The sequence below is a fragment of the Natrix helvetica genome (genome assembly GCF_964273705.1).
Source record: "Natrix helvetica genome assembly, chromosome: 4".
In the NCBI taxonomy this organism is placed as follows: Eukaryota; Metazoa; Chordata; class Lepidosauria; order Squamata; family Natricidae; genus Natrix; species Natrix helvetica.
In genome coordinates this window covers 45,177-67,351 of record NC_138550.1, presented here as the reverse complement: position 1 = coordinate 67,351, position 22,175 = coordinate 45,177, and the positions used below count along the sequence as shown (strand labels likewise).

Sequence of the window (22,175 nt, the reverse complement as noted above, 5' to 3'; positions counted from 1 at the left end):
GAATATCATGGAAGAAGAACATTACGCCTTCAAAACCTAAGGAACTGGTTTGGACAAAACTTTTTCATGTGGCTATTGACAAAAATAGGATTGCCAACATGATCGCCAACGTCCGATGACGAATATGGCACCTGTGTTGCCTGGTCTGGAAAAGACCCCGGGGGGAGGACTCCCCTGCCCTCCTCTCTGGAGGGAGAGATTCTTTCTCAGCACTCCCACCCCCCAGCCCTACCCTGCCAAGTACCTGAGTCAGCCTGGATCCTGAAGGCACCATTCTCGTTGCCACTCACAATGCTGTAGGTGATCTGGCCAGATGATCCTGTGGTGTGCCTAGCCGGGGTGCTCAGCACCAGTGTGCCTGGAAGGACAGTTGGCATCAGTCAGGAATTGGGAGGGATGGGGGTGCAAATAGCCCCATGGGTGGGGGCGTTGTGACCTAGCTTCCATGGAGCAGAGGACAATGCATCAGCCAGAAAAAAGGAACATATGTACGGTAGGTACAGTGTGGAAAAGAAAGAAATGGGGAAATCAATCAATCAATCAGTAGTAACACCCGTGGATCTAAAGGTCCCACCCACCATCTGAACCTCTCTAAAAAGCAACCACCAAAAGTAAATCAGGAAAATTGAATTGCGGCCACTCCCAAAAGGGAACCCACTTCTGGGATGGTGCCACACAATCTCCGTGCAGAAAGGCTGCATGGCAGATCGGCTGCTTCACGACAGAGAACTGCGAAAAAGGTGACCGAGCTCTGCTAAGGAGAGCCAAGGACTGCAGGATCTGGGGGGGGGGGGGGGATAAGGATGAAGACAGGCCGGGAGGGGGAAGGGCTGCAGCATTCCTGCAGTTGGTTATAAGAGTAGATGGACCGCAAAAGCAACTGAATTGGACACTGCAGCAGCTTTAACTTTGGGCAGGGGTGGTAAGTCCCTTCATTCAGTGCTGTCATAATTTCAAACTCTTGCTGAACAAACGGTTGTAAGTGAAGAATCACCTTTTGGGATTTTAACTTGGGGTTTCTTTCCCATTTCTTTCTTTTCCACCCTATACCTACCTTACATGAATTCCTCTACAGAGGCTCTTGGAGTAAGAAGGATCAGCTCTTCCCTCCACATTAGGGCAGAGGCCTCAAGATATCCGGGAGGCGGCAGCCATTCTGCCCCCCCCCCCCAAAGCTCCCCACTCGCAGACAAGGCCTGTGCCCTTGGCAGTACCTGGGGCAGCATTCTCAGGAAGGACCACATCGCTGGTGCTGCGTGGAAAGTGCACTCCCTGGTGGCTCTCGTCCTGCAGATGAATGACCACCACGCCAATGGAGGAGAGGGGGGGATGTCCCAGGTCACTGGCCAGGACAAACAGTGTCCGTTGGCGCTGGCTGAGGCTCCCCAGGGGCTGCAGCAGCTGGATGGCCCCAGTGTACGTATTGATGGCGAAGGCCGGGGCAGGTGCAGCAAAACGATACAGGATGGAGGCGTTGGCCCCAGCATCATGGTCCTCTGCACGCAAAGTGGCCACTACTCTCTTGGGCGGGGTGTGGCGGGGCAGGGTGATGGCGAGTGGACTGAGGGGGAAGGACGGGACATGGTCGTTCACATCCTGGACAGTGACCATGATGGCTGCAGAGGCGCTCCTGGGGGCTGAAGCGGAAGAATCCACGGCCAAGCCCTGGAAGCAGTAGGTGGCCCGACGTTCCCGGTCGAGCGGCTGGGTGCTGTACAGGCGGCCTGTTTGCGGCTCCACCTGGAAGGCTCCCAGTGACTCGTTTGCCAGGAAATAGGAAATCCGTCCGTTGTTGCCTTCGTCCGGATCGCGTGCCTTGAGTTGCAGAACAGGGGCTCCCACAGGCAGGTCCTCAGGCACCTCCACGGTGTAGGCCTCTTGCAGGAAGTGGGGAGTGTTGTCGTTCAGATCTAGCACCTGCACTTGAATGGCTGTGCTGGCACACCGGGTAGGAGAGCCATTGTCACACGCTTGGCTGGTCAGCATGTAGGTGGCTTTGCGTTCCCGATCTAGCCCTCGCACGGTGGACAGCTGGCCAGTAAAAGAGTCTAGAGCAAAGTCCTCTTCGGGGTCCCCAGCTGCAGAGAGAAGGATGGAGGCAATGAGAGCTCCTAGGCCAAGACTAAGCTAAGGGTTATTTTCCCCAAACACGACTCGATTACAAGGCAAGCATAAAGGTCCTGTTTCCAAAAATCTATTATTTTAGAGTATCTGTAAATTGCGCCACCTGGTTAAGATTCTTGGTTGAGAATGATACCCAAATAAAATCATCAACAAAACTAAGAATAGTGAGAATTCCATACCTTCCAGCCCAAAGATCCCGGGTTTCTTGTGGTTTCTTGTGCTGCCTGCCATTGAGCTCCCATCCCTCATTTACCTGCCAGTGAGTAAGAGATGCGTCCATTGTCCCCTGCATCGTGGTCTGTGGCACGCAGGGTAAGTAGCTTCTGGTGACTCTGGTTCTCTGGCACAGCCAGAGAGTAAGCATCATTCTGGAAGACGGGGGCATGGTCATTCTCATCCACCACAAGGACACGCACAGTGGCCTTGGCCTGGCGGGGGGGCATGCCCCCATCCTGGGCATACACTGCAGGAAGAGACAGAAGGGTCGGCATGGCACATATTGGCCCCAACTTTCTCTGCCCCAGAATTCTGTGCTGGGTAACTCTGAAGCTGCACCAAAAGCTGCTTACTATCTCCAATAGAATAACTGCTCCAAAAGTAATTATCTCCAATAGAATAGAATACATGAAGCTCAGGGTTGAACTGTGAAGTTCTTCTGCTCTCTTTGCAGATATTTCCTTAATCAAACTAGGTAACATCATTAGTTACCATATTTTTCGGACTATAAGTCGCACCGGAATATAAGAAAAAACTGGGAAACTGTGACCAGCCTAGACCCAGCCAAATCCAAAAGTGCGGGGGAATTTCTGGAAATCTGGCATTCAAACAAATCAGCCATCTATAGACAAATAAACCCATATTCACACACTGCTATGAAGGAAACAAACAGGCCAGAACTCATCACTGCAGCAACCGACATCCAGTTACACAAGGACTAACACCAAACAAGCAGAAAAAATGTCACATCAAGGGACTACCAAGTGAAGAAATGCACCCCTGAAACATTGACATTGCAAGCTGGAGTATGCACGTAAGAAGCCAAGCCACCCCCCCACCCATCTACTCAGCTAACAATACTGTATGTTTGCAAGCAAACCAGCAAGATCAGAGAGCACCAAAGACTCCAAAATAACATAGAAAATGTCATTTTAGACATTACTTTGATGTCCTGCTGTTAGAGCCCTGTGCACCTCAACTGGCAGCTGCCTTGGGTGCCAGGGGGGAGGATGATGGTTTATGTTCACTCAGGCACTGCATCAAGTTATCCCTTGGTGGATGCTGCTGTGGGCATCTGCTTAAATGCAAAGGAAAGACACAGGCGGTGGAAAGCGAGTCCTGTACTGGGGGAAAGCAGCCCTGAAAATGCCGACTGGAGCAGCTGTTGAGGAACTGCTAATTTCCCCTCTAGCACTGGGGAATTTAATCTGACAAAGGTGAGATTTTGGCATAAGGACCATCCAAAGCCAGGTGTGACCCTCTGCAGTCCATGTTAACAGAGTCTAGCTTTCAGTCAAGACTTCTGTTGCCAAAAGAGGGGGAGCCCCTTCTAATGAAGAAGGACCCAGGGAAGAGGATAGCTACACCCCCCCCAGACCGCTACAGGCCTTCCTTCCAGAGGTCCATTACCTGTCAGGAGGTGTTCAGCTCGCTCCTCATGATCCAAAGGGCCTAGAGTGCTGATCAGGCCCGTGTGTGGGTCAATCGTGAAGTCATCCCCAGCGATGCCCCCGTAAGTCACCTGGCCATTGGTCCCTGTGCAGGAAAAGGAAAAGGGTCTCCTTTTTCCAGGCTTGTGGGAACCCTCTTAATCGCAGTGATCCATCACTACATGGATCAGCTGACTGCAAGGCAAAGAGGACCACCAACCCTTTTCAAAGATGGGAAGAGGCTTTGCCAAGATTCATGGCTTGGCCTTTTGTGTTTCCCCTTTTAAGCAGAGACCATTCAAGACCATGTGACTGAGGGGAGACTTCTGTCCCTCTGGAGGACCAGTCTCTGCAGCTGGACGTAGGCCTGGCAGGGAGTCTAGGGTGGGGGAGGGAGAAGGAAAGCCTCATCGGTCACTGGAGGGTGGATCTCCTTGTTGGATTGCTTGGTCTCCCCATGGGGAGCACAGGGGACCCTGCTACATATGCTGACAGGCTCAAGACCAAACCCGACACTTTGCTTTGGATGTTGTGACTGTCCAGCCGAAGGAGGTCCCCTGGGCAGCAGGTGTCTCTGCAGCCTCCCCTAGGGGCATATCAGGGGCTTGGGCCAAGGAAGGGCCCAGCTGGGCAAGGAAAGTGGCTCTGTTGCCTGGGACGGTTTTTGAGCCTTTCCCATCTCCCTGGACAGATGAGAATCCTACCAAGGTCCTGGTCCGTGGCATGGAGTTGCAGCACTGGAACGCCAGCGGGAAGGTTTTCAGCCACCTGGCCTTCATAGACGCTCTTCTCAAAGGTCGGTGTTTCATCGTTCACATCCAGCACCTGCACTAACAGGAGCTGTGTGGTGGTGTGCCGTGGGGATCCGTAGTCTGTGGCCACCACAGTCAAGTTATGCTGAGATACTTCTTCCCGGTCCAAAGCCCGCACAATGGACAATGCCCCTAAGAAGAGAGCAAGAGGGAACAAAGCAGGGCAGCTTGTTCTGCACATCTGGGCAGAAGTTGTGCCCCAGGAGGCAGGCAGGTGGAGGGGGACTGACAGCAGAAAGGGCCTCGGCTGGCGTATCCCTTGGCAGTACTTGCCAGCACAGGGCAGTGAGTTTAGACTGTAAGCACTGAACTGGCCAGAGTGATCACCTGGTGAGGGCATAATTATGTTCTTGGAGAAGTTGAGGTGGTTTCCCAACAGCTCTCATGGCTGGCAGGCTGTTCTCCAAGGTGAGAACTCCCCACTGGCATGGACCATTTGGCTAAAGGCCACTCCCTGAGACCAGCCCTGGGAAATACATGTTCCACCTTTTCTGCCCGCTTCTGCTGCCTACCTGTGCTGGGATTGAGGTGGAATTGGCCATCAGGGTTCCCTGCTCGCAACAAGTAACTGACTCGCCCATTCTCGCCCATATCCCGGTCTCTGGCCACCACTTGCAGCACCAGAAAACCTGTCGGCTGATCCTCAGGAACATTGACTCTTGGTGGAGAAAGGAACTCGGGCGCATTGTCGTTCTCGTCCATGATGAAGATGTGAGCAGTCACGATGGCAGAGTGGCGCTGGCTGACATTGTGGGCTTGGTCTGTCACCATGACAGCCAGCAGGAAGGCGGACTGGCTCTCTCGGTCCAGAGGGGCCTGCAGGCTCAGCTCCCCCGTGACAGCATCCAACTGGAAGACGGGGTGCAGGAGGTCCTGCCGCAGGAGGCTATAGCGCAGTTCGCTGTTGGGACCGGGACCGTCGCCATCCAGGGCCTGGAAAGTGAAGAGGGCAAGGTCCGGCGTAGCGCTCTCCGACACCACTACTGTGACGGGGTCCTGGGGCCAGATGGGGCTGTGGTCATTGCTGTCCTGCACGTGGATCTCAACCAGGAGCAGGTGCTGGCTGGGATAACCGTGCCACAAGTCCTCCATGCTCACATGCAGGGTATGCCGCCTCTCCGCTTCATAGTCCAGTTCTTGAGCCAAGTAGATCTCACCTGTGCTAGTGTCCACGACAAAGAAACCATCTCCATTGTTCCCCCCCACCAGCATGTAGGTTACTTGCCCATGGGGGGATGGTTCCAGGGGAGCCACCGAGCCAATGCTGGAGCCAGGCGGCAGGCCCTCCATGGCATAGAAAGTCAGCACGGTTGTTTCAGGGCGGGGGAGAACATGGCTGGAAGAGACAACCTATGGAGGAAGGGAGGGAGGGGGAGGAAGAGCATTAGGGGAGGAAGAGGAGAAGCTTCCAAGCAAGGAGCTGAGGGCTAGCAGGTTCCCTAGAAGCTCTACATGTACCTGAATGCGCAGCGTGGCAGCTGTACTCCTGCGAATGGCGCCTCGGTCACTTGCAGTGACAGTGAACAGATATTCTCCCTGGTCAGCTTGCCGCAAGGGGGTGGCCGTGCGCAGCTCCCCCGTAGACATGTGCAGGGAGAAGTGTTCTGCCCAGGCACCTGCCAGGGAAGGAAGGAAATGTGGCCACCTGGAGAAGCCAAGCAGGGGAAGAAAGGGCTGGCTCCGGCTTCTCCATCAGGAGGGTGAGACCAAGCGGCCGCGCCTGAGACCCGACTCCATGGCAGCCCCCTTGAGCCAGAAGAGCTGCTTCAAAGGGCCAGTCTGAAAGGATCCCTGCCTTTCCCTCTTCTGGTCCAGGGTCCTGGCCAGGGCAGATGTGACCATCGTCTGCATCTAACAGGCACAGCAATGCTTTCCTTGGAAGGCTCGGAAAAACTAAAGGAGCAGCTCAGCTGGAGGCCACCTTGGATGTTGGCTGCCACTGTGCCTCTGTGCCCTCGGTGGCTTTTAGGGGCAGCAGGTGGAAGGGACATTTTTCCCATGATGCCTAATAGGTCAGCCAAGCGCCCTGGAGGAACTGGGGCCAAATGGAGAGAGAGCCTTGAACGGGTGGAATATTCCTGCTGTGTACCTCCCACCCCCGATCTGTATCTTTGAGTACAAGGAGCCAAAGGGGCCTCTGAGCCCAGGGTCACTGAGGAGTGGAGTCCAGCCAGTCAATTGGCCTGGTGGACAAAGCAAGAGCCGAATAGGCTTCTGGCTGATCTTCCACATGTTTCCCCAGTCAGGATCAGGCCAAGAAGAGAGGAAGCAAGGAGAGCAGAGAGACAGGCTGGCAGCCTTCCTTGTTTTCCGGTATTTCCCTTCTGATCAGAAACATTTGACATCGGGAGGTTTGATTTCAAAAAGGGATCTTTCATTAAAACCCTCTTCCTCTGCATGATGCCTGGCACTTTCACTCCTGAGAACCAGGATGGTGTCTGTTGGCTTCCCAATGGCTAGAGCTGCAATTCCAAAATTCCTCCCCCCTCCCATCTTTTTGAGAAGGGGACTGAAGGGAAGGAAGGGAGGAGGCTGGCTGGTGGCCACTCACCTCCCGGCCCAGGAAGGAGAGTTCTACCGGGAGAGGCCACATCTCATCTCACCCTCCCTGTCCATCACTTGGACCAAATCTCCAGACAGCCAATGGGAAGCTTTCCCTCCCCAGAACCACCTCCTGGCCTTCCCTCATCCACAGCGAGGGGCTTCCCCTCCTTCCAGATTGCGATTGACCCACTTGCCTCTCCCCCACCCAAGCGGACATTTCACCAAGGACGAAGCAGAAGAGGCCATGATAAGGGAGCAGGCATCGGTTCCCTTCCTTCCTCTTCCATCGCCCGAGGCCAGCCCAACGCTTGGGGGCTAGCAGTGGTGGGGAAGACTGCTTGAGACGGGAAGCTCACTAAGGCTCCTCACCTGACAGCGTGTAGAAGACGGTTCCATTCTCACCCTTATCTGGGTCCTTGGCCTGCAAGGCGGCCACCAGCAGCCCAGCTGGCTTATCTTCCAGAACCTGATGGACAGAAAGACGATAAGTGGGGAGCCGGAACTGACCGCTGACTCCTCTTCATGCTCTCCTGGCCAGTAAGGCAGTTTCCCAGGGACCTGGCGTGTTGGTGTGCAAGGAAGCCCACCTGCCCTAGCTTCCAAAGAAGCTAGGATGGCTTGGTCTGACCCCCAACCCAACTCCCAGGGTTTCCTCCCTATCCCCAAGAGCCCAAGCCCCCTGCTCAGAGATGACCCCTCAGTCCCCTAACCTGCAGGAGAAGCTCACGTCCCTCAGCCACATTCAGAAAGCCCGGAGCGTTGTCGTTCTCATCCAGCACAGTGACGTAGATTGTGCCTGTGGTGCTGCGGGGCGGCGTCCCCCCATCTTGTACCAGGACTTGCAACTGATAGCTGCTTTGCTGCTCCCGGTCGAGGCTCTTCCGAATGCTCAACTCACCTGCAAACAAAGCAGGTGGACAGAGTCCTTCAGGCTGGCGGTGCTTCTACAGGAAGGCCTCACTTGCACACAGACGCTGCTCAGTGGGAACATCCAGGCTTGGTTCTCCCCCCTCCCTCCCTCAGAATCCTCTCACCAGTCTGGGTGTGGATGAGGAAATGGCCCTCGTGTGGCACCAGGCGGAAGGTAAGACGGCTGTTGGACCCAGCGTCCCAGTCAGTGGCTATCACCCGGCCCACACTGCTACCGGCGGGCCAGTTCTCCACCACTGTGAAGAAGTAGCGCTCCTCGCTCAGACGAGGACTGTTGTCATTCTCATCTGTGATGGTGACCTGGACTGTGCTGGTCCCTGTCTGGCGCCCTTCGCCCTCTCCAGCTACAGCCAAGACGGTCAGCACATACAGCTCTTGCACCTCCCGGTCAAGAGTCCGGCGCACATGCAGCCACCCTGTGTCAGGCGCAATCCCAAAGCTGGTGGCATCGCCATCTGCACGCAGATGGTAGGAAAAGAAGGCATCGTGCTCCCGGGCCAGGGCCCTCACTTGCAAAAAATGGGTGCCCACCGGCACTCCCTCCCGCACTTCCACTCGGTAGGTGAGGGTATCGAAGAGGGGCCCCAGCTGGTCTTCAGCCTGCACATGGACTAGAAGGGTGAACGTAGCACTGAGTCGTGGGGTCCCTCCGTCCTGCGCCAGAATGAGCAGCTTGTAAGGGCTGAGGCTCTCCTGCTGAAGGGTCCCCATCAGCCGCACCTTCCCTGACAGACGTTCCACGCTGAAGGCAGCCGTTCCACGGGAAGCCAGCTCAAAGTGCACATGTCCGTTGGCTCCACTATCAGGATCCTCGGCCTGCACAGTGTAGACAACGCTGCCCAGAGCTGCCCCCTCTGGCAGCGACACGGAGTCAGAGGATGAGGGGAAGCGGGGGGGGTTGTCATTGATGTCAGAGACAGTGATCTGCACCCGGGCACTGCTGTACGCGGGTGGGGAACCACTGCGGGCCTGGACCTCCAGGATCAGAATGGACTGAGCTTCGTGGTCTAGGGCCAGGTTGGTGTGCAGCTGTCCCGAGCTGGGGTCAATGGAGAAGTGGCCCTGGGGGTCCCCCGCAGAAATAGAGTAAAACACATTGTCCGTTTGGCCTGGAGAGATGAAGAAGATCACCACTGAACTAAGGTCGCAGTGCCCAAACTCTCCACATCCCACCCTTGATCTCCCTCCCTCCTTCCCTGAAAGGTCTTCTCATTCCCAGTGCTTCCTTTCCTTTGGGACATCTTTGGGAGCTAACCTGAACCACATCTGAACAGACATGGCACTGAGCGCATGCATTAAACACAAGGAGCAGCTCAGATGCACTTCCCTCTGGAAGCCTGTGCCAGGCAGGACTCTGCCACTGAGAGAGTCGCTTCCTGTAAGTCGGACATGGGACTGGAAGCAGGGGAAGGAAGCAGCAGCTAGGAGCCCATCTGCCAGGTCCATCACACTACTCTGGGGAGATTTTGTGAACTGAATGGGAGCTTCCTGATACCTCAATGGACCCCCCCCCCCAATAGTCTGGGAAAGAGGAGGCGACCTACACAAGCTCATTAAGCAAGGTGTAGAAGAATTACCTTGGGCGTTGTACGCATGGATGGATCCTACGCTGCTGCCCGGCCGGGTATCCTCTGGGACTGTAAAGTAATACTGGACCCGCTCAAAGCTTGGAGGGGAGACAGTGCCTGCCACGATGCTGATGTTGACCTGAGCCGTCGGCTGGGCTGCCAGCCCTCCTCCGTCTTCTGCCTCTACCTCCAGCTGCACCAACAGGTTGGCCTTGCCAGTGAGCGGCCTCCGCAATGAAATGACACCTGCACAATGGAGGAAAGCAAGCTGTAAGGATGGGAACGGATCCAGGCTCCCTTGCGATAAGGATTGGCAGCCCATCGTGCCAGAGAGCCAGTAAAAGGTCCCGCTCCCTGCCATGCGGTACCAGTATCAGGGTTGATGGCAAAAACGGTCAGCATGTTGCCATTGGCAATGCGGTAGGTGACTCGCCCGTGCAGGCCCTCGTCCTTATCATGGGCAGTGACACGCAGAACGGCAGAACCCGGCTGGCTTTGGGTGCTGATGCTGGCAGCGTACTCAAGGGGGTAGAAGGCCGGTGCATTGTCATTGACGTCTTCCAAAAAGATCTTCACGTAGGCTGTGGAGCTGAGACCACCCTGGGAGAGAGGAAAGACCCTCTGGAAGAGATGCCAAGAGAAGCACCGCTCTTGGCTACCCTAGTGGCGCTCTCCAGAGGCCTCTGATGGGGCGCCTGCTTACGCCTTCTGCTTGGCACTGTTAAAGTACTGAAACGGCTGGCAGTTTTTAGGGTTTCTGAGGAACCCTCTGTACATCCCGCTTCTGGTACCCCACAAGGCCTTTTGCTGAGGGGGTCCTCCCTGAGCCTAGAATGCCTTTCTGAGGCTGCTCAACTCCTTGTGGGTGCTCACCCCATCAATGGCTGTGACTGTAAAATCGTAGGCAGAAGGGCCCTCGTCCCGGTCCAGGCCTTGGGCGGTGCAGAGCTGGCCGGTCTCTTCACCAAGAAGGAATGCAGAAGGAACCAGGCTGCCGAGCCCCGTTCCCAGAGTATAAGAGATGCTTCCCAAGGAGCCACTGTCTGCATCCGTGGCCAAGATCTGTGGCAAAAGCGAAAACACCACGCTGACCCACCAGATGGGAAGATGCCAAGGGTCAGCCCCACCTTGCTAAGTGACCCTTGTTGTGCCCCCCCCCCCCCATCTCCCTGGCTTCTGCTGGGGAAACAATCAGAGGATTGGAGGATTTCTCCCAAGCCAGGACAGCCTCTGTGCATTTTCTCTCTCTCTCTCTCTCTCTCTCTCTCTCACACACACACACACAAACACACACACAATCACACACACACCTTGCAATGGGGTGGGGGCATGGGGGATGGAGGGGAGTTTCCCTCTCTGCCCCAATATTGAGACAACTTGGAAGAGGAGGGGCTCCTTCAGTGCTAACAGGGACACACACACACACACCTTTTTCCCCACAGGGCCCATATCATCTGAAAGCGACCAGGTCCCAGGAACTCTGGAAGGCATCCAGCATCTGAAGAGGGAGAGGCTCACCCAGTCCGCTCACTCCGGGCCCCCTCATGCCCACACTCCAGCCTTCCCCCTCATTGTCTACCCACATTGGTTCCAGTGGGTTGGCTGGGAAGGGGCCAGGAAGAGGAAGGGAGCCCCCAAGCGTGGCCAGCTGACAGGAAGGAGCCTATGGGAAGGGGGACCAGACACAAATGGGACAAATAGGAGTTTGCAGTGGACAGCCCCCCCCCCGGGGGTGATTTTTATCTTAAAGAAGGAAGCTGGACCTGATGCGGCTGGTTCTGGAATGGGAGACCACTAGAAAACCCTGGACAAGTTGATCCCCAAGAAGAGATCCCCTGCCAGAAAAGCTCAGCGGAGGGGATTCCTCCCTGCTTAAAAAGGATGGAGCACGTAGCCTGAAGGAGCCTGTGTCTCTGCTTGGGGGGGGGGGGCAGGAGGGAAGAGAAGAGGGGGCTGCAATGGGACCTCTTCTGTGGGCAATGCAGGGCAGACCTGCTTTGGTCTGGTAAAAAAGAGGCTGAAGCCCGCCCACCCCCCTCGCCAGCAGGAGGTTTGGGATGGAGGCCCTCCTGTGTGGAGCCCAAGCTCACCCCACTTTTGCCACACAATGTTTTGTTCATAAGCCTTGGAGGGCCCAGACCGGACTCCCCATCCCACTAAGACATCCCCCCCCCCCCCGAGGACTGCTGGTTAGGGCTCTCTTGGGGAAAGGGGCCATTTAGGATTCTGAGGCCTGATGGCGTGGGAAGCCCACTGTCCAGAAGCAACCCTTTTGGCACTACCAACTGCTAGGCAGGAGAGGGTAGGGGGAGCTGTTTGGGGCAGGGGGAGACGGGAGGAAAGGAGCGAGAAAGCTGGGGCCAGCCTCTTTGGGGCCCTGCTCTCCTGAGTTCATCAGGGGAGGGCCAACTGCCTGGGACCTCCTCATTCTCCTGCAGAGTTGCCCTAGCTAAGAGAAGGGCCTCCAGGGAAGCCCATTGCCTTGGTCACCCTCCGGTCCCAGGCCGTCTGCAGGAGGCCACAAGAGGCCCCTTAAGCCACAGAGACCCTGGGAATGGTGACCTCCAGGGTGGCTCTCTGGGGCTTGGCCCATTGCTAGCCTCGGTTCTCAGGGCTGCCCCTCCAACATGAAGAACTTGAAGCTGCCCTTCCATCAGAACAACCCCCACCCTGACCCCCGAGGCTGTCCTGCGCACGGAGGCCGGAGCGTTTATGCTCCCTGCAGGGGAGAGCCAGAGAAAAGTTGACCTATTGTGCCTGTGTGACTGGAAGAACAGGCAGGCTGAGCCAAATATTATTTTCCTTTTTTCATTTTCATGGGACACATAAATTTTAAAACTCTCCAAATTTTTCTTTAGGCATGCTGGTAAATAGTTTTCAGCTTCTGCTGCCATCCCATCAATGTTTGTGGTCCTTGGGGCACAACAGGATGTTTTTCAGCTTCCACAGTAGCCTCTGGCAGGACACTCCGGTTCTTTCCATTTTTTTAATAGCAGTAAAACCTACGGAAATCATTTGAACTGATTGCTCCGAGGGGAGCCCTTCCTTTCCCAGCTCAGCACATTCACCCCCACCCCCTTCCCGGATTTCCTGCCACTTCTCTTAGTCGGGCAAGAGCGACCGGCTCCCAACTACGCTCTGCAAGAACCAGCCTCAGACAGACTCATTTTACCAAACGTTTGTGCAGCTTTTTCTCCAGCAGCGGTTCCTACCTTGCCTGCTGGCCTGGCCCACCCCATCCCCGAGGCGCCGAATGGCAGGCTGCCCAAGAGGCCCCACTCTACAGATGTGCAAACGCCACAGCTCCACATCTGGCTTTGGTTCAGGCTCAAGAGCAGTGGGAGCACTGGCGCCAGTGTGGTCAGCAAACCCACGCAGGCTCCCTGCCCAGCCTCTCTGGCAGCTGCCCTCCTTGGGCCTGGCACAGATGCCAAGTGGCTAAAAACAGCTGGGCTATTTCAGGAAGGGCTAGCTTCCAACTTCAGGCTGTTGGCCTCTGGGGTCAGCCAGGAAGCGGATGGCGTGCATGGCTGGGTCAGGAAAGGAAGCTGCCCCGGGAGAAATGAAAGCAGCGGCATTGATGCTGGCGCTGGAGGCAGCCAGCCGTGTGCCTGAAGGCCTCCAGACCAGAAGCTACACCAAAGAGAAAGGGGAAGGAGGAGAGGGAGGAGGAGGAGGAGAGGGACAGGGAGAAGCAGCAGAAGAAGAAGAAGAAAAGGAGGAAGGAGGGAGGAGGGAGGAGGAGGAGGAGGAGGAGACGACAAGGTTCAAACTCTCTGCAGGAGAGCCCATTTCATTCAGCAAAGGGAGGATGGATTAGCAGCACAACTCTTAATGCAACCCCCTCCTGGGCTAGGTCCTTGTACCCTGGCACTACTCCCCTAGCCTGGCACCATGACCATCATACCCTGGCACCATGACCCCTGTACCCTGTGGCACCACAGCAACTGGACTCTCATCAAAGCAGCCAGGAGCCACCTCAGGGAGATGAATTGAAGATTGCCCTCTTTCTAAAGGGCTTCTTGGTTGTATAAGCTATTTGGGTTGTCTGTGGAGATTCTCAGTCATCCAGGTCCCGGTTGTCCCACAAGTGCTTGTTCACGAGGCATCTGGACTTTCTGGTTTTTCTTTTAAAGACGTTTTGCTTCTCATTCTTCAGCTGGTGACCACTGTCTGTCAAGGAGTATAAATCCTTCCATTCCTCACTATCCAATCAGAGCTGAAGAAGCTTCTTGGATAAGAAGCAAAATGTCTTTAAAGAAAAATCAGAAAGTCCAGATGCTTCTTGAACAAGCACCTTTGGGACAGTTATTTGAGTTGTTTCTCAGCTGCCTGTGTTTGAAGTTGTATAATCTTCATCATTGTTTTTTACTATTTTAATTCTATTTGCCACCCAGAGTCAATTCCCTGTGATTGCTGGCTACATAAATTGGATAACTAAATAAATATGAATTAATGAAGAGACGAAATCAGGGAGTGCAAACTCCTCGAGAAATGGTTCATACACGGGAACTGGGGGTGGGGGCACACTAGGCAAACTCAGCCAGAGGATGCTTCTTGGGGTGGTGGTGGAAATTTTGGGTGCTCTTTGGACTGTCCTCTTTTGGAGTCCTGCATTTGTTTGTCTCGCTTGTTTTAGGGGTTTTATGGGTCCCCAAGGACGTTCTGGGATCTACTGCTCAGTGCCTCTTTCAACAAAAGCTGGCCTTTCCTTGGCCTGGCACAGGAGTCGTGCCATCACACTTCCATTAAGGAGGCACCAGAAGGGTTTGGCAAGGAGCTTCAGAGTGGGCACATGCATGCTGTTGTGGTGCCTCTTTGACACAGAGGTGCGCTTTCCTAGGGGGTATTTGGCAAATGTGGCTACTTCCTACTGCAATTTAGGAAAATCCAAATTCCTTTTGCAGCCCCATCTTGGCTGTGATCCTTCTAAGCACTGCAAAAAGCAAAAGGACAAAGATGCCCACCTTCCCACCCACCCCAAACCAGGTTGCTCATTGGAGGCAGTTGGCTGGGAAAGGCCAGCGCAGGCTCTCTGCCACCACCACGCCTCCTCAGCTGGGGAAACTGGAGGAAGCTTCATCTACAGAGGGAGAGCAAGCAGGGTGGACAGTGTCTCATAGGGGAGCTTCCCAATCAATAGGGAGGCCCCAACAGGACTTGAGGGATGTTACTAAATTGTTTTTGACCCTTGAGTGTTAATTTTAGGATTTGAAAGGAGTTTTTAAAGGCTGGGGATAGGAAACAGGGACGGTCCATTTATCCCTAACAGCGATGCTGCCCTTCCCAGCTTTCTTCCAGCCTTCCTGACCACTCACTGGTTCTGCTGTTGCTGATATCTGGGCTTCTTGGCAGTGCAATTTTGGGGAGCTGCAGGTCTGCCAAAGGTTGGTTTGGGGCCACATGTTCCCCAACATGGCCTTGCTTGCTTTTTCAGGCAGATGCCGTTCTCGGCCATCAACCACATTCTGGGTTGTATTATCGCTGTGGTAGGTGCTCTTCACAGAGAATATTCTACCATTAGAAAAGCGTATGCACACACTACAAAAATGTGACATATCCCAAATGCACACCCCACAAAACATACAGATACCTTAATCTCAAATTTAAAAAACCTTTGAAAGGAAAGCGGTTCTCACAAATGCTGAAGGAAATTATTTGCCATAATTTGCAGGAGGCTCCCTGGACCAACAATTGGAGGAAGAAACCAAGTTCAGCTTTGTCATCTGCAGAAATGACTCTGGCTTGTAAAAGAAGATTCTGGGTTACAGCTGTTTGCAGATTCAGTTCCGATTCTGACTCGTCAGAAACCAGCTTCACTAGGCTTTGTACCACCGTTAACCTCCTCTGGTGGCGCCTTTCTAACTTGAGCCCAACTTGGGGAAGGGATTCTAGTAGTAGCAAACACCCGACTGTGGCATTTAAGCCAAGATAAATGGGCTCAACAACGCTCATGTCTGGGGTTTATCTCACACGATTGGCGATCAGTTGTAGCTGGGCCTCTGCCTAACAAGGAACTGGAGAGGGATTTACACAGGAAAGCCAAAAAGTCCTTCCTGTAACACCAAATACACTCCAGAGGCAGAAGGAATCTCTCAAGAAGGGGGAGTGAGTGTCAGAGAGAGAGAGAGAGAGTGCTGCAGACTGGGAGAGGAGAGAAAGAGAGGCGAGGGGGAGGAGAGGGGAGGGGATGGGAGAGATGTTCCAGAAATTTGGCTCTCAAAAGTGCAGGATTGGGGCCAGGCGTACATTCTTCTTGGGTACAAAGCAAAGGAAATAAAGGAAACATGGTACACTCTGCAATTGGAAAAAACAAAAAGATAAACCTACTACTAGATAAAGTAGAAGAATGTGGGTTAGACAGCATCACCACCAGATGGATTGGTAACTGGCTGACCAACCGCACTCAACGTGTAGTTCTCAATGGAACTGCATCTACATGGAGGGAAGTATGCAGTGGAGTACCCCAAGGCTCTGTTTTAGGCCCAGTACTCTTCAACATCTTCATCAATGATTTGGATGAGGGAATAAATGGGGAACTCATCAAATTTGCAGATGATACCAAGCTGGCAGGAATAGCCAACACTCCAGAAGATAGGCTTAAGATACAGAAGGATCTTGACAAACTTGAACATTGGGCACTATCTAATAAAATGAAATTCAATGGTGAAAAGAGTAAGGTTCTACATTTAGGCAACAAAAACGGAATGCACAGGTACAGTATAGGTGATACCTTACTCAGTAGTAGTAACTGTGAAAGGGATCTTGGAGTCCTAGTGGACAACCATTTAAATATGAGCCAGCAGTGTGCAGCAGCTGCCAAAAAAGCCAACACAGTTCTAGGCTGCATCAACAGAGGGATAGAATCAAGATCACGTGAAGTGTTAATACCACTTTATAATGCCTTGGTAAGGCCACACTTGGAATACTGCATTCAGTTCTGGTCGCCACGATGTAAAAAAGATGTGGAGACTCTAGAAAGAGTGCAGAGAAGAGCAACAAAGATGATTAGGGGACTGGAGACTAAAACATATGAAGAACGGTTGCAGGAACTGGGTATGTTTAGCTTAAGAGAAAGAAGGACTGGGGGAGACATGATAGCATTATTCCAATATCTCAGAGGTTGCCACAAAGAAGAGGGAGTCAAACTATTCTCCAAAGCACCTGAGGGTAGAACAAGAAGCAATGGGTGGAAACTAATCAAGGAGAGAAGCAACTTAGAACTGAGGAGAAATTTCCTGACAGTGAGAACAATTAATCAGTGGAACAGCTTGCCTCCAGAAGTTGTGAATGCCCCAACACTGGAAGTCTTTAAGAAGATGTTGGATAGCTATTTGTCTGAAACGGTATAGGGTTTCCTGCCTAGGCAGGGGGTTGGACTAGAAGACCTCCAAGGTCCCTTCCAACTCTACTATTGTATTGTATTGTATTGTATAAAACTAAAGAAGACCAAAGGAGGTTAAAATTAATAAATTCTATCTGAAATCAACACAGAAGTGCAGGGCCAAAAGGCCAGGCAAATCTCGAAAATTAAAACTGTGATCAAAGATGGATGGAGGGAGGATTATGCATGCATCAACAGTGCCCCAAAGGCCGAAGGATGCAACACTGATGTGTTACTGATTCAACAAGGTTTCCTTCCTGTGGTCCTTTCCACCAGCAAGGCCTGGCAGGAGGATGGCAGGCAGGGCTCCTTGGGCTGCCATAATGGAGCTGGAGGCAGAGGGCAGGGAGCCCTTCTCCACTATCATGTCCCCAATAACAGCCTTTAGGTCCTGCTACCTTAAGAGAAGCAGCCTCCTCCACCTTATAAGCCCTCACTCCCACTCGCTCCAGCCTCCCTTGTGGACCATCTGAGTAGTGGTCACCACATCTGCTGGCAATGAATTTAACACGATGACTTTTCCATTGCTCCCAAAGCACCATATCCCTCTACGGTCTAAAACAGAGTGTGTGTGTGTGTGTGTGTGTGTGTGTGTACACATACATAGAAACACACACACACATTATATATATGGAGTCCAGCAGTGCTTCGCAGGGAGTGCGTGAGTTTCAGAAACAGCATCCAGAGTCCACCTCTGCATGCACCAGCAAAGGCAGGAGCCACGTGCTGAGAAGCTGCCTTTACTACCCAAGATATCCCTCCTGCCCCGAGGAAGCCCGCTTTTCCCCAAGACAGATGGCTTCTAACCGCGTCCCAATCTTTGCTCACCTGGAGGAAGCAGGTGCCGGGGGACACGTTCTCCTTCAAGGAAATATTGTAGAAGTTACTTTCAAAGACAGGCTCATTATCATTGACATCCTGCAGGGTGACAAGAACTACAGTAGTAGAGGAGAGTGGGGGCTTGCCACGATCAGTGGCCAGCACAGTCAGCCGGGGCTGTGGATCGGTCTCATAATCCAAGGCAGAGGCAGTGGTGACAATGCCAGTGGCAGGGTCAATGGCAAACCAGTGGGAGTGGAAGTGGTGGTTGTGCAAAATACTGTAGTGGATTTCCCCGTTGGGCCCTTGGTCTTTGTCACGGGCGGTCACTTGCAGGACAAAGCTGCCTGGGTAAACCACCTCAGGGACACTCTGTTCATACTCCTGGGCATCGAAGAGAGGAGGATTGTCATTGATATCTGTCACCTGCAGCACGAAAGCCGACTCGGCCCGCAGAGGGGGAGTTCCAGCATCTGTGGCCGTGACTCGCAGCTCGTAAGAATCCCGTTCCTCGCGGTCAAGCATTTGGTCCACACAGATCAAGTAGATGATACTATCTTTGGTTGTGAGAGCAAATTTCCCCTCGCCCCCCTCCAAGGAGACATTGACATTGGCGTATTCTCCGTAGTCAGGGTCAGAGACAGAAATGCGGGCCACAAATTGGCCAGGCTGAGCCCCTTCAGAGATGCGTGGGGAACCATCCTCGCTGAGGAAGATAATTGTCATGGTGGGCTGGTTGTCGTTGTAATCCCGGACCTGGATGGTAACGAAGGCTGTGGAAACCTCTGGGTGGATGGCCTTGTCCCGAGCCTGCACCACCAGCTCATGCACCTTCCGGAGTTCGTAGTCTAGTCCCTTGTTGAGCTTGATTACTCCCGTGGATGCATCAATGGTGAAAAACTGATCTGGGTCGCTCTGCCGACGGTTGATCTCATACACCACTGCCCCATTGTCTCCCTCGTCTGCATCGCAAGCAAAGACCTGGAGGATGCTGCTGCCAGGGAGCAGGTTTTCTGGGATGAGCGTATGGTAGCGGCTCTGGTTGAAGGCTGGCGCATTGTCGTTAACGTCTTGGACAGATACCTCCAAAGTCATTTGGGAGCTCCTGGGGGGGGATCCGCCATCATAGGCCTCAAGAAGCAAGGTGAAGGCTGACCGGATCTCGCGGTCTAGAATGCTGTTCACTACCAGCTCTGGATGCAAGACCCCGTTGGGTCCGTGGCGCGTCTCCAGCTGGAAAGCCTGGTCCACATTCCCCGCCTTGATTGCGTAGCCCTGGGTGCCGAGCAAGTTGCTGTCTGCGTCAAAGGCAGGATCCAGAGGGAAGTGGCTGCCGGGGTGGGTGTGTTCCGGGATGAAGAGGGCAGCCCGCTCCTTAGGAAAGGTGGGGGCATGGTCATTGATATCATTGACCTGGATGTTGACTTCCACAGTGGCACCATCTGGGGTGACAGCAATAAAACTGTAGTGGTCACGGCTTTCGTGGTCCAGCACCCCTGCTGTCTTGATAATGCCCGTGTTCTCATCAATCTCAAGATCTGTGGCAACACCGCTGCCCTCCTGCGCAGAAATGAAGTACATATAGCTGGTGGTGCCTGTGGGCAGGCCTGCACTGATGTCACCAATGATGGTGCCTGTGGGCATCTCCTCATCGACCTGCAGGTCCAGAGTGCCTGGCACTGCCGTGCAACGGTCCCCAAGCAGCAGCAGCAGCAAAACTAGGGCAAGTGGCCCCATCCTCAACTGCCCCTTGGAGCTCCTTTGGAGGGTGCCTGGGAAGAATTGCAGGGCCCACTTGGGGGGACAGGCGCCTTAATCCTGCAGGGGATGCAAAGAAAGGTGGTCAGGACCAGAGTTGATTGGGGGGGGGGAATGCAGCACTTGGAGGGGCACAGCAAATGAGGTAAGAGCTGATGGGCTACTGGGACATGGGGTGAGCCCCCTCCTCATTCATCACTCCTGTTTCCCCAAATCCCTTCCTGATCTCCATTCTGATCGAGGCAATTAATCTACCAAGACTGGCATCTACTTAGGGAAGATCTGTGGATGGGTTGGGGAGTGGGGGGAGCTGCTTGGGGTCCCTTTTTCTCAGCTAATTACCGCGAAGAGCCTTGTTGGGCCGGCTAGAGCCAGGCCCTGTTGCAGGTAGCACTCGGTCCCCCTCCCCTCCCGGATGTCCGAAAGGTGGGCGCTGCGCTGACTCTGAGCAGTGGGGGACGGGCTGCCTGTCCTCCAGCTACACCGCCCGCCTTGTGCTCTAGCCGCAAGGCAGCGGATCTTTGGGGCGCCTCATGCTGGCCAGCGAAAGTGGCGAGGGAGACCCCCTCGTCCCCCAGAACCGCTGCCTGCCAGACTGGGGGGAACCTACAGAGCGGTAGTTCTCGCAGCTGCGGAGGCCCAGTAGCCCGCGTCGGCCAGCCAGGACTCCAGCGAGCGCGCAAAGCCCCTCGGTGGGCGGGCGGGCGAGCATGGCCACGAACCCCTTTGTTTCGGCTTTCCTTGCGCTCGCGCGCGCGCGCCCCTCTCTCCCTTTGTCTGAGGCTCCCTGGCTCCGGCCCACCGTTCGCTCCCCCTGCTGTCGTTCCCTCTCACTGCAGGGCCGCGGGGGAGAGGGAGGGAGGGAGGGGACGGAGCGGAGCTGGCTGCGGCCCCAGGAATAGGGGCTGCCCCCGGCCCCTCCCGCGCGGAGGCCCCGCCGCGGCTCGCACTCCGGGCAAAGCTGCCTTAGCGGTCTGCGCGCCGAGAGCCGTGCGCCTGAGCTCATACTTGGCCGGGCTTGAAAGAACCCCCGCCTGCCCGGCCAGGCGGAGGCTTCGGCCCGATGGAGGGCGCGCCCCTCCTGGTTCGGCGACCCAGGCGGGGAGGGCGCACGGCAGATCGGGCACGCGCGGCCGCCGCAGCCAGGAGACGAGCCGGCTCTGGCCGGCCATCTCGCCGGAAGCTCGTGCCTGTGGCGGGTGGGCACCCGAGCCAGATCGGGCGGCGCGTTTCGGTCATCATCCCCCCTCCAGCCGCAGCAGCGAGTCCTTCTTGCTTGGGGAGCCCCGCGAAGCCCCCGCCCGCGGGACCGTCATCCCTCCTCGGCCAGACCCGCCGCAGCCGAAACCAGCCAGCGGGGGGCAAAAAGCGCTGCCTGCCTTCTGGGGGAAGCTCTGGCCGCACCTTTGGGTAGCCGACCTGGGGTGCCTCTCCTCTCTGTCGGGTGGGCAAATGGCGCCTTCGGCTCCGCTACTCCGGGCTGGTCTCCGCGCCGGGAGCCCCGCCGCCGGTGCCTCCCCCGCCCTCCCTGCCACAGCCGCAGCCGGCCCGAGGGGAAGGCCAGGCGTGACCTCAGCTGCAGCAGGCGTGGAGGCGCCCAGCGCCACAGCTGCTTCCAATTAGCCCAGCGCCTCTCGGGGAGGGGGGGCCCGAACGAGAGCGGGCGTGGCGGTTCCGGGCCGGCCTGTGAAACGTGAGCCCCCGCCCGCCCGTCCTTGGCGGAGCCCGTGCGAGCGGCACTGCGCTTCCGATGACGGACCCGACGGCAGGGAAGAATCAAGCTGCCGCTGTGGCCGAGACCGAAGGAGCCGAAGCTGGACCCGGGGCGAGAAGACCCCAGAGCCCGAGGGTGATCCTGCTCCCCTCCTCCCCCGCCCGTCCCCAGGAGGGCCCAGCCGCTGCTTCACTTCCCTCCCGGCTGCAGGGCAACCCGAGCGAGCGAGCGAAGGCGGATTGCTGGGGATGCGTGCGGGCATCCCGGTCACCTACGTCCATCGTCTTTGTTGGCCATCCGCCTAGCGCTCCTCTAGTCGGCGACGCGGTCCCGCGACGAGGAGAGGCCGCCGTCGCTTGATGCCTGTTCGGCTGGGCAAAAGCTGAAGTGGGACTGGGTGGGAGAACCGTGGAGCGAGCGACGAGAGAACGAGCGAGCGGGGCTCCAGTGAAACCCGAGCCGCGCTGCCTCGCCCGCTCGCTCCGCTCCTGCCCGGCCCTTCTTTCGCCGTGGCGCCGCGCCCCCTCCCCTTCATCCCCCCCCTCCGCCAGCCAGTTCCCACCCCTCAACTCCTCGGCGGAGAAGAGAGGCTGGGCGGCGGCGGGAGGTCTGAGCCCTCGGAGCCAGGGAGCTGCTATGGGGCCCATTTGGAGCCCGAGACTCGCCCCCCCCGCCTGCTCCCCTCGGAGGGGGAGAATGAAAAAGCCACACAACATCACATGCTCGGACCTCCCCCCCCCCCCCCCGTTCGCTCCGCTGACTCCTCGCCTCGCTTCGGTTGGCGGCGTTTGAATGGAGAAGTTGCCCGCTAGATTTTGGGCAGCCGAGTGGGGCTTGTCCGGTGTGGGAAGGAGACTGGAGCCCACCCCTGCCGCA

General features: G+C 55.6%; 1 protein-coding gene across 5 annotated transcripts in view; it reads right to left on the bottom strand.

Moving 5' to 3' along the window:
* Positions 1 to 21,948, bottom strand: part of DCHS1 (dachsous cadherin-related 1) — a 29,349-nt gene extending 7,401 nt beyond the window's left edge. The window contains exons 1-15 of one of the 5 annotated variants that reach the window (XM_081951633.1): positions 21,575 to 21,948; positions 17,837 to 19,645; positions 10,498 to 10,686; positions 9,993 to 10,224; positions 9,634 to 9,870; positions 8,161 to 9,165; positions 7,837 to 8,024; positions 7,496 to 7,592; positions 6,041 to 6,198; positions 5,095 to 5,932; positions 4,475 to 4,714; positions 3,751 to 3,876; positions 2,378 to 2,587; positions 1,215 to 2,078; positions 245 to 358 (exon numbers count right to left, since the gene is read on the bottom strand). In XM_081951633.1, the coding sequence (XP_081807759.1) occupies positions 245 to 358; positions 1,215 to 2,078; positions 2,378 to 2,587; positions 3,751 to 3,876; positions 4,475 to 4,714; positions 5,095 to 5,932; positions 6,041 to 6,198; positions 7,496 to 7,592; positions 7,837 to 8,024; positions 8,161 to 9,165; positions 9,634 to 9,870; positions 9,993 to 10,224; positions 10,498 to 10,686; positions 17,837 to 19,564 (6,226 nt within the window). In that variant the 5' untranslated portion in view covers positions 19,565 to 19,645; positions 21,575 to 21,948. Of the gene's footprint in view, positions 1 to 244; positions 359 to 1,214; positions 2,079 to 2,377; positions 2,588 to 3,750; positions 3,877 to 4,474; positions 4,715 to 5,094; positions 5,933 to 6,040; positions 6,199 to 7,495; positions 7,593 to 7,836; positions 8,025 to 8,160; positions 9,166 to 9,633; positions 9,871 to 9,992; positions 10,225 to 10,497; positions 10,687 to 17,836; positions 19,646 to 20,307; positions 20,425 to 20,989; positions 21,224 to 21,574 lie in introns of those variants that run through there. The other 4 variants (XM_081951632.1, XM_081951634.1, XM_081951635.1 and 1 more) reach the window with 4 other exon arrangements.
* Between the last annotated feature and the right edge of the window lie 227 nt (positions 21,949 to 22,175).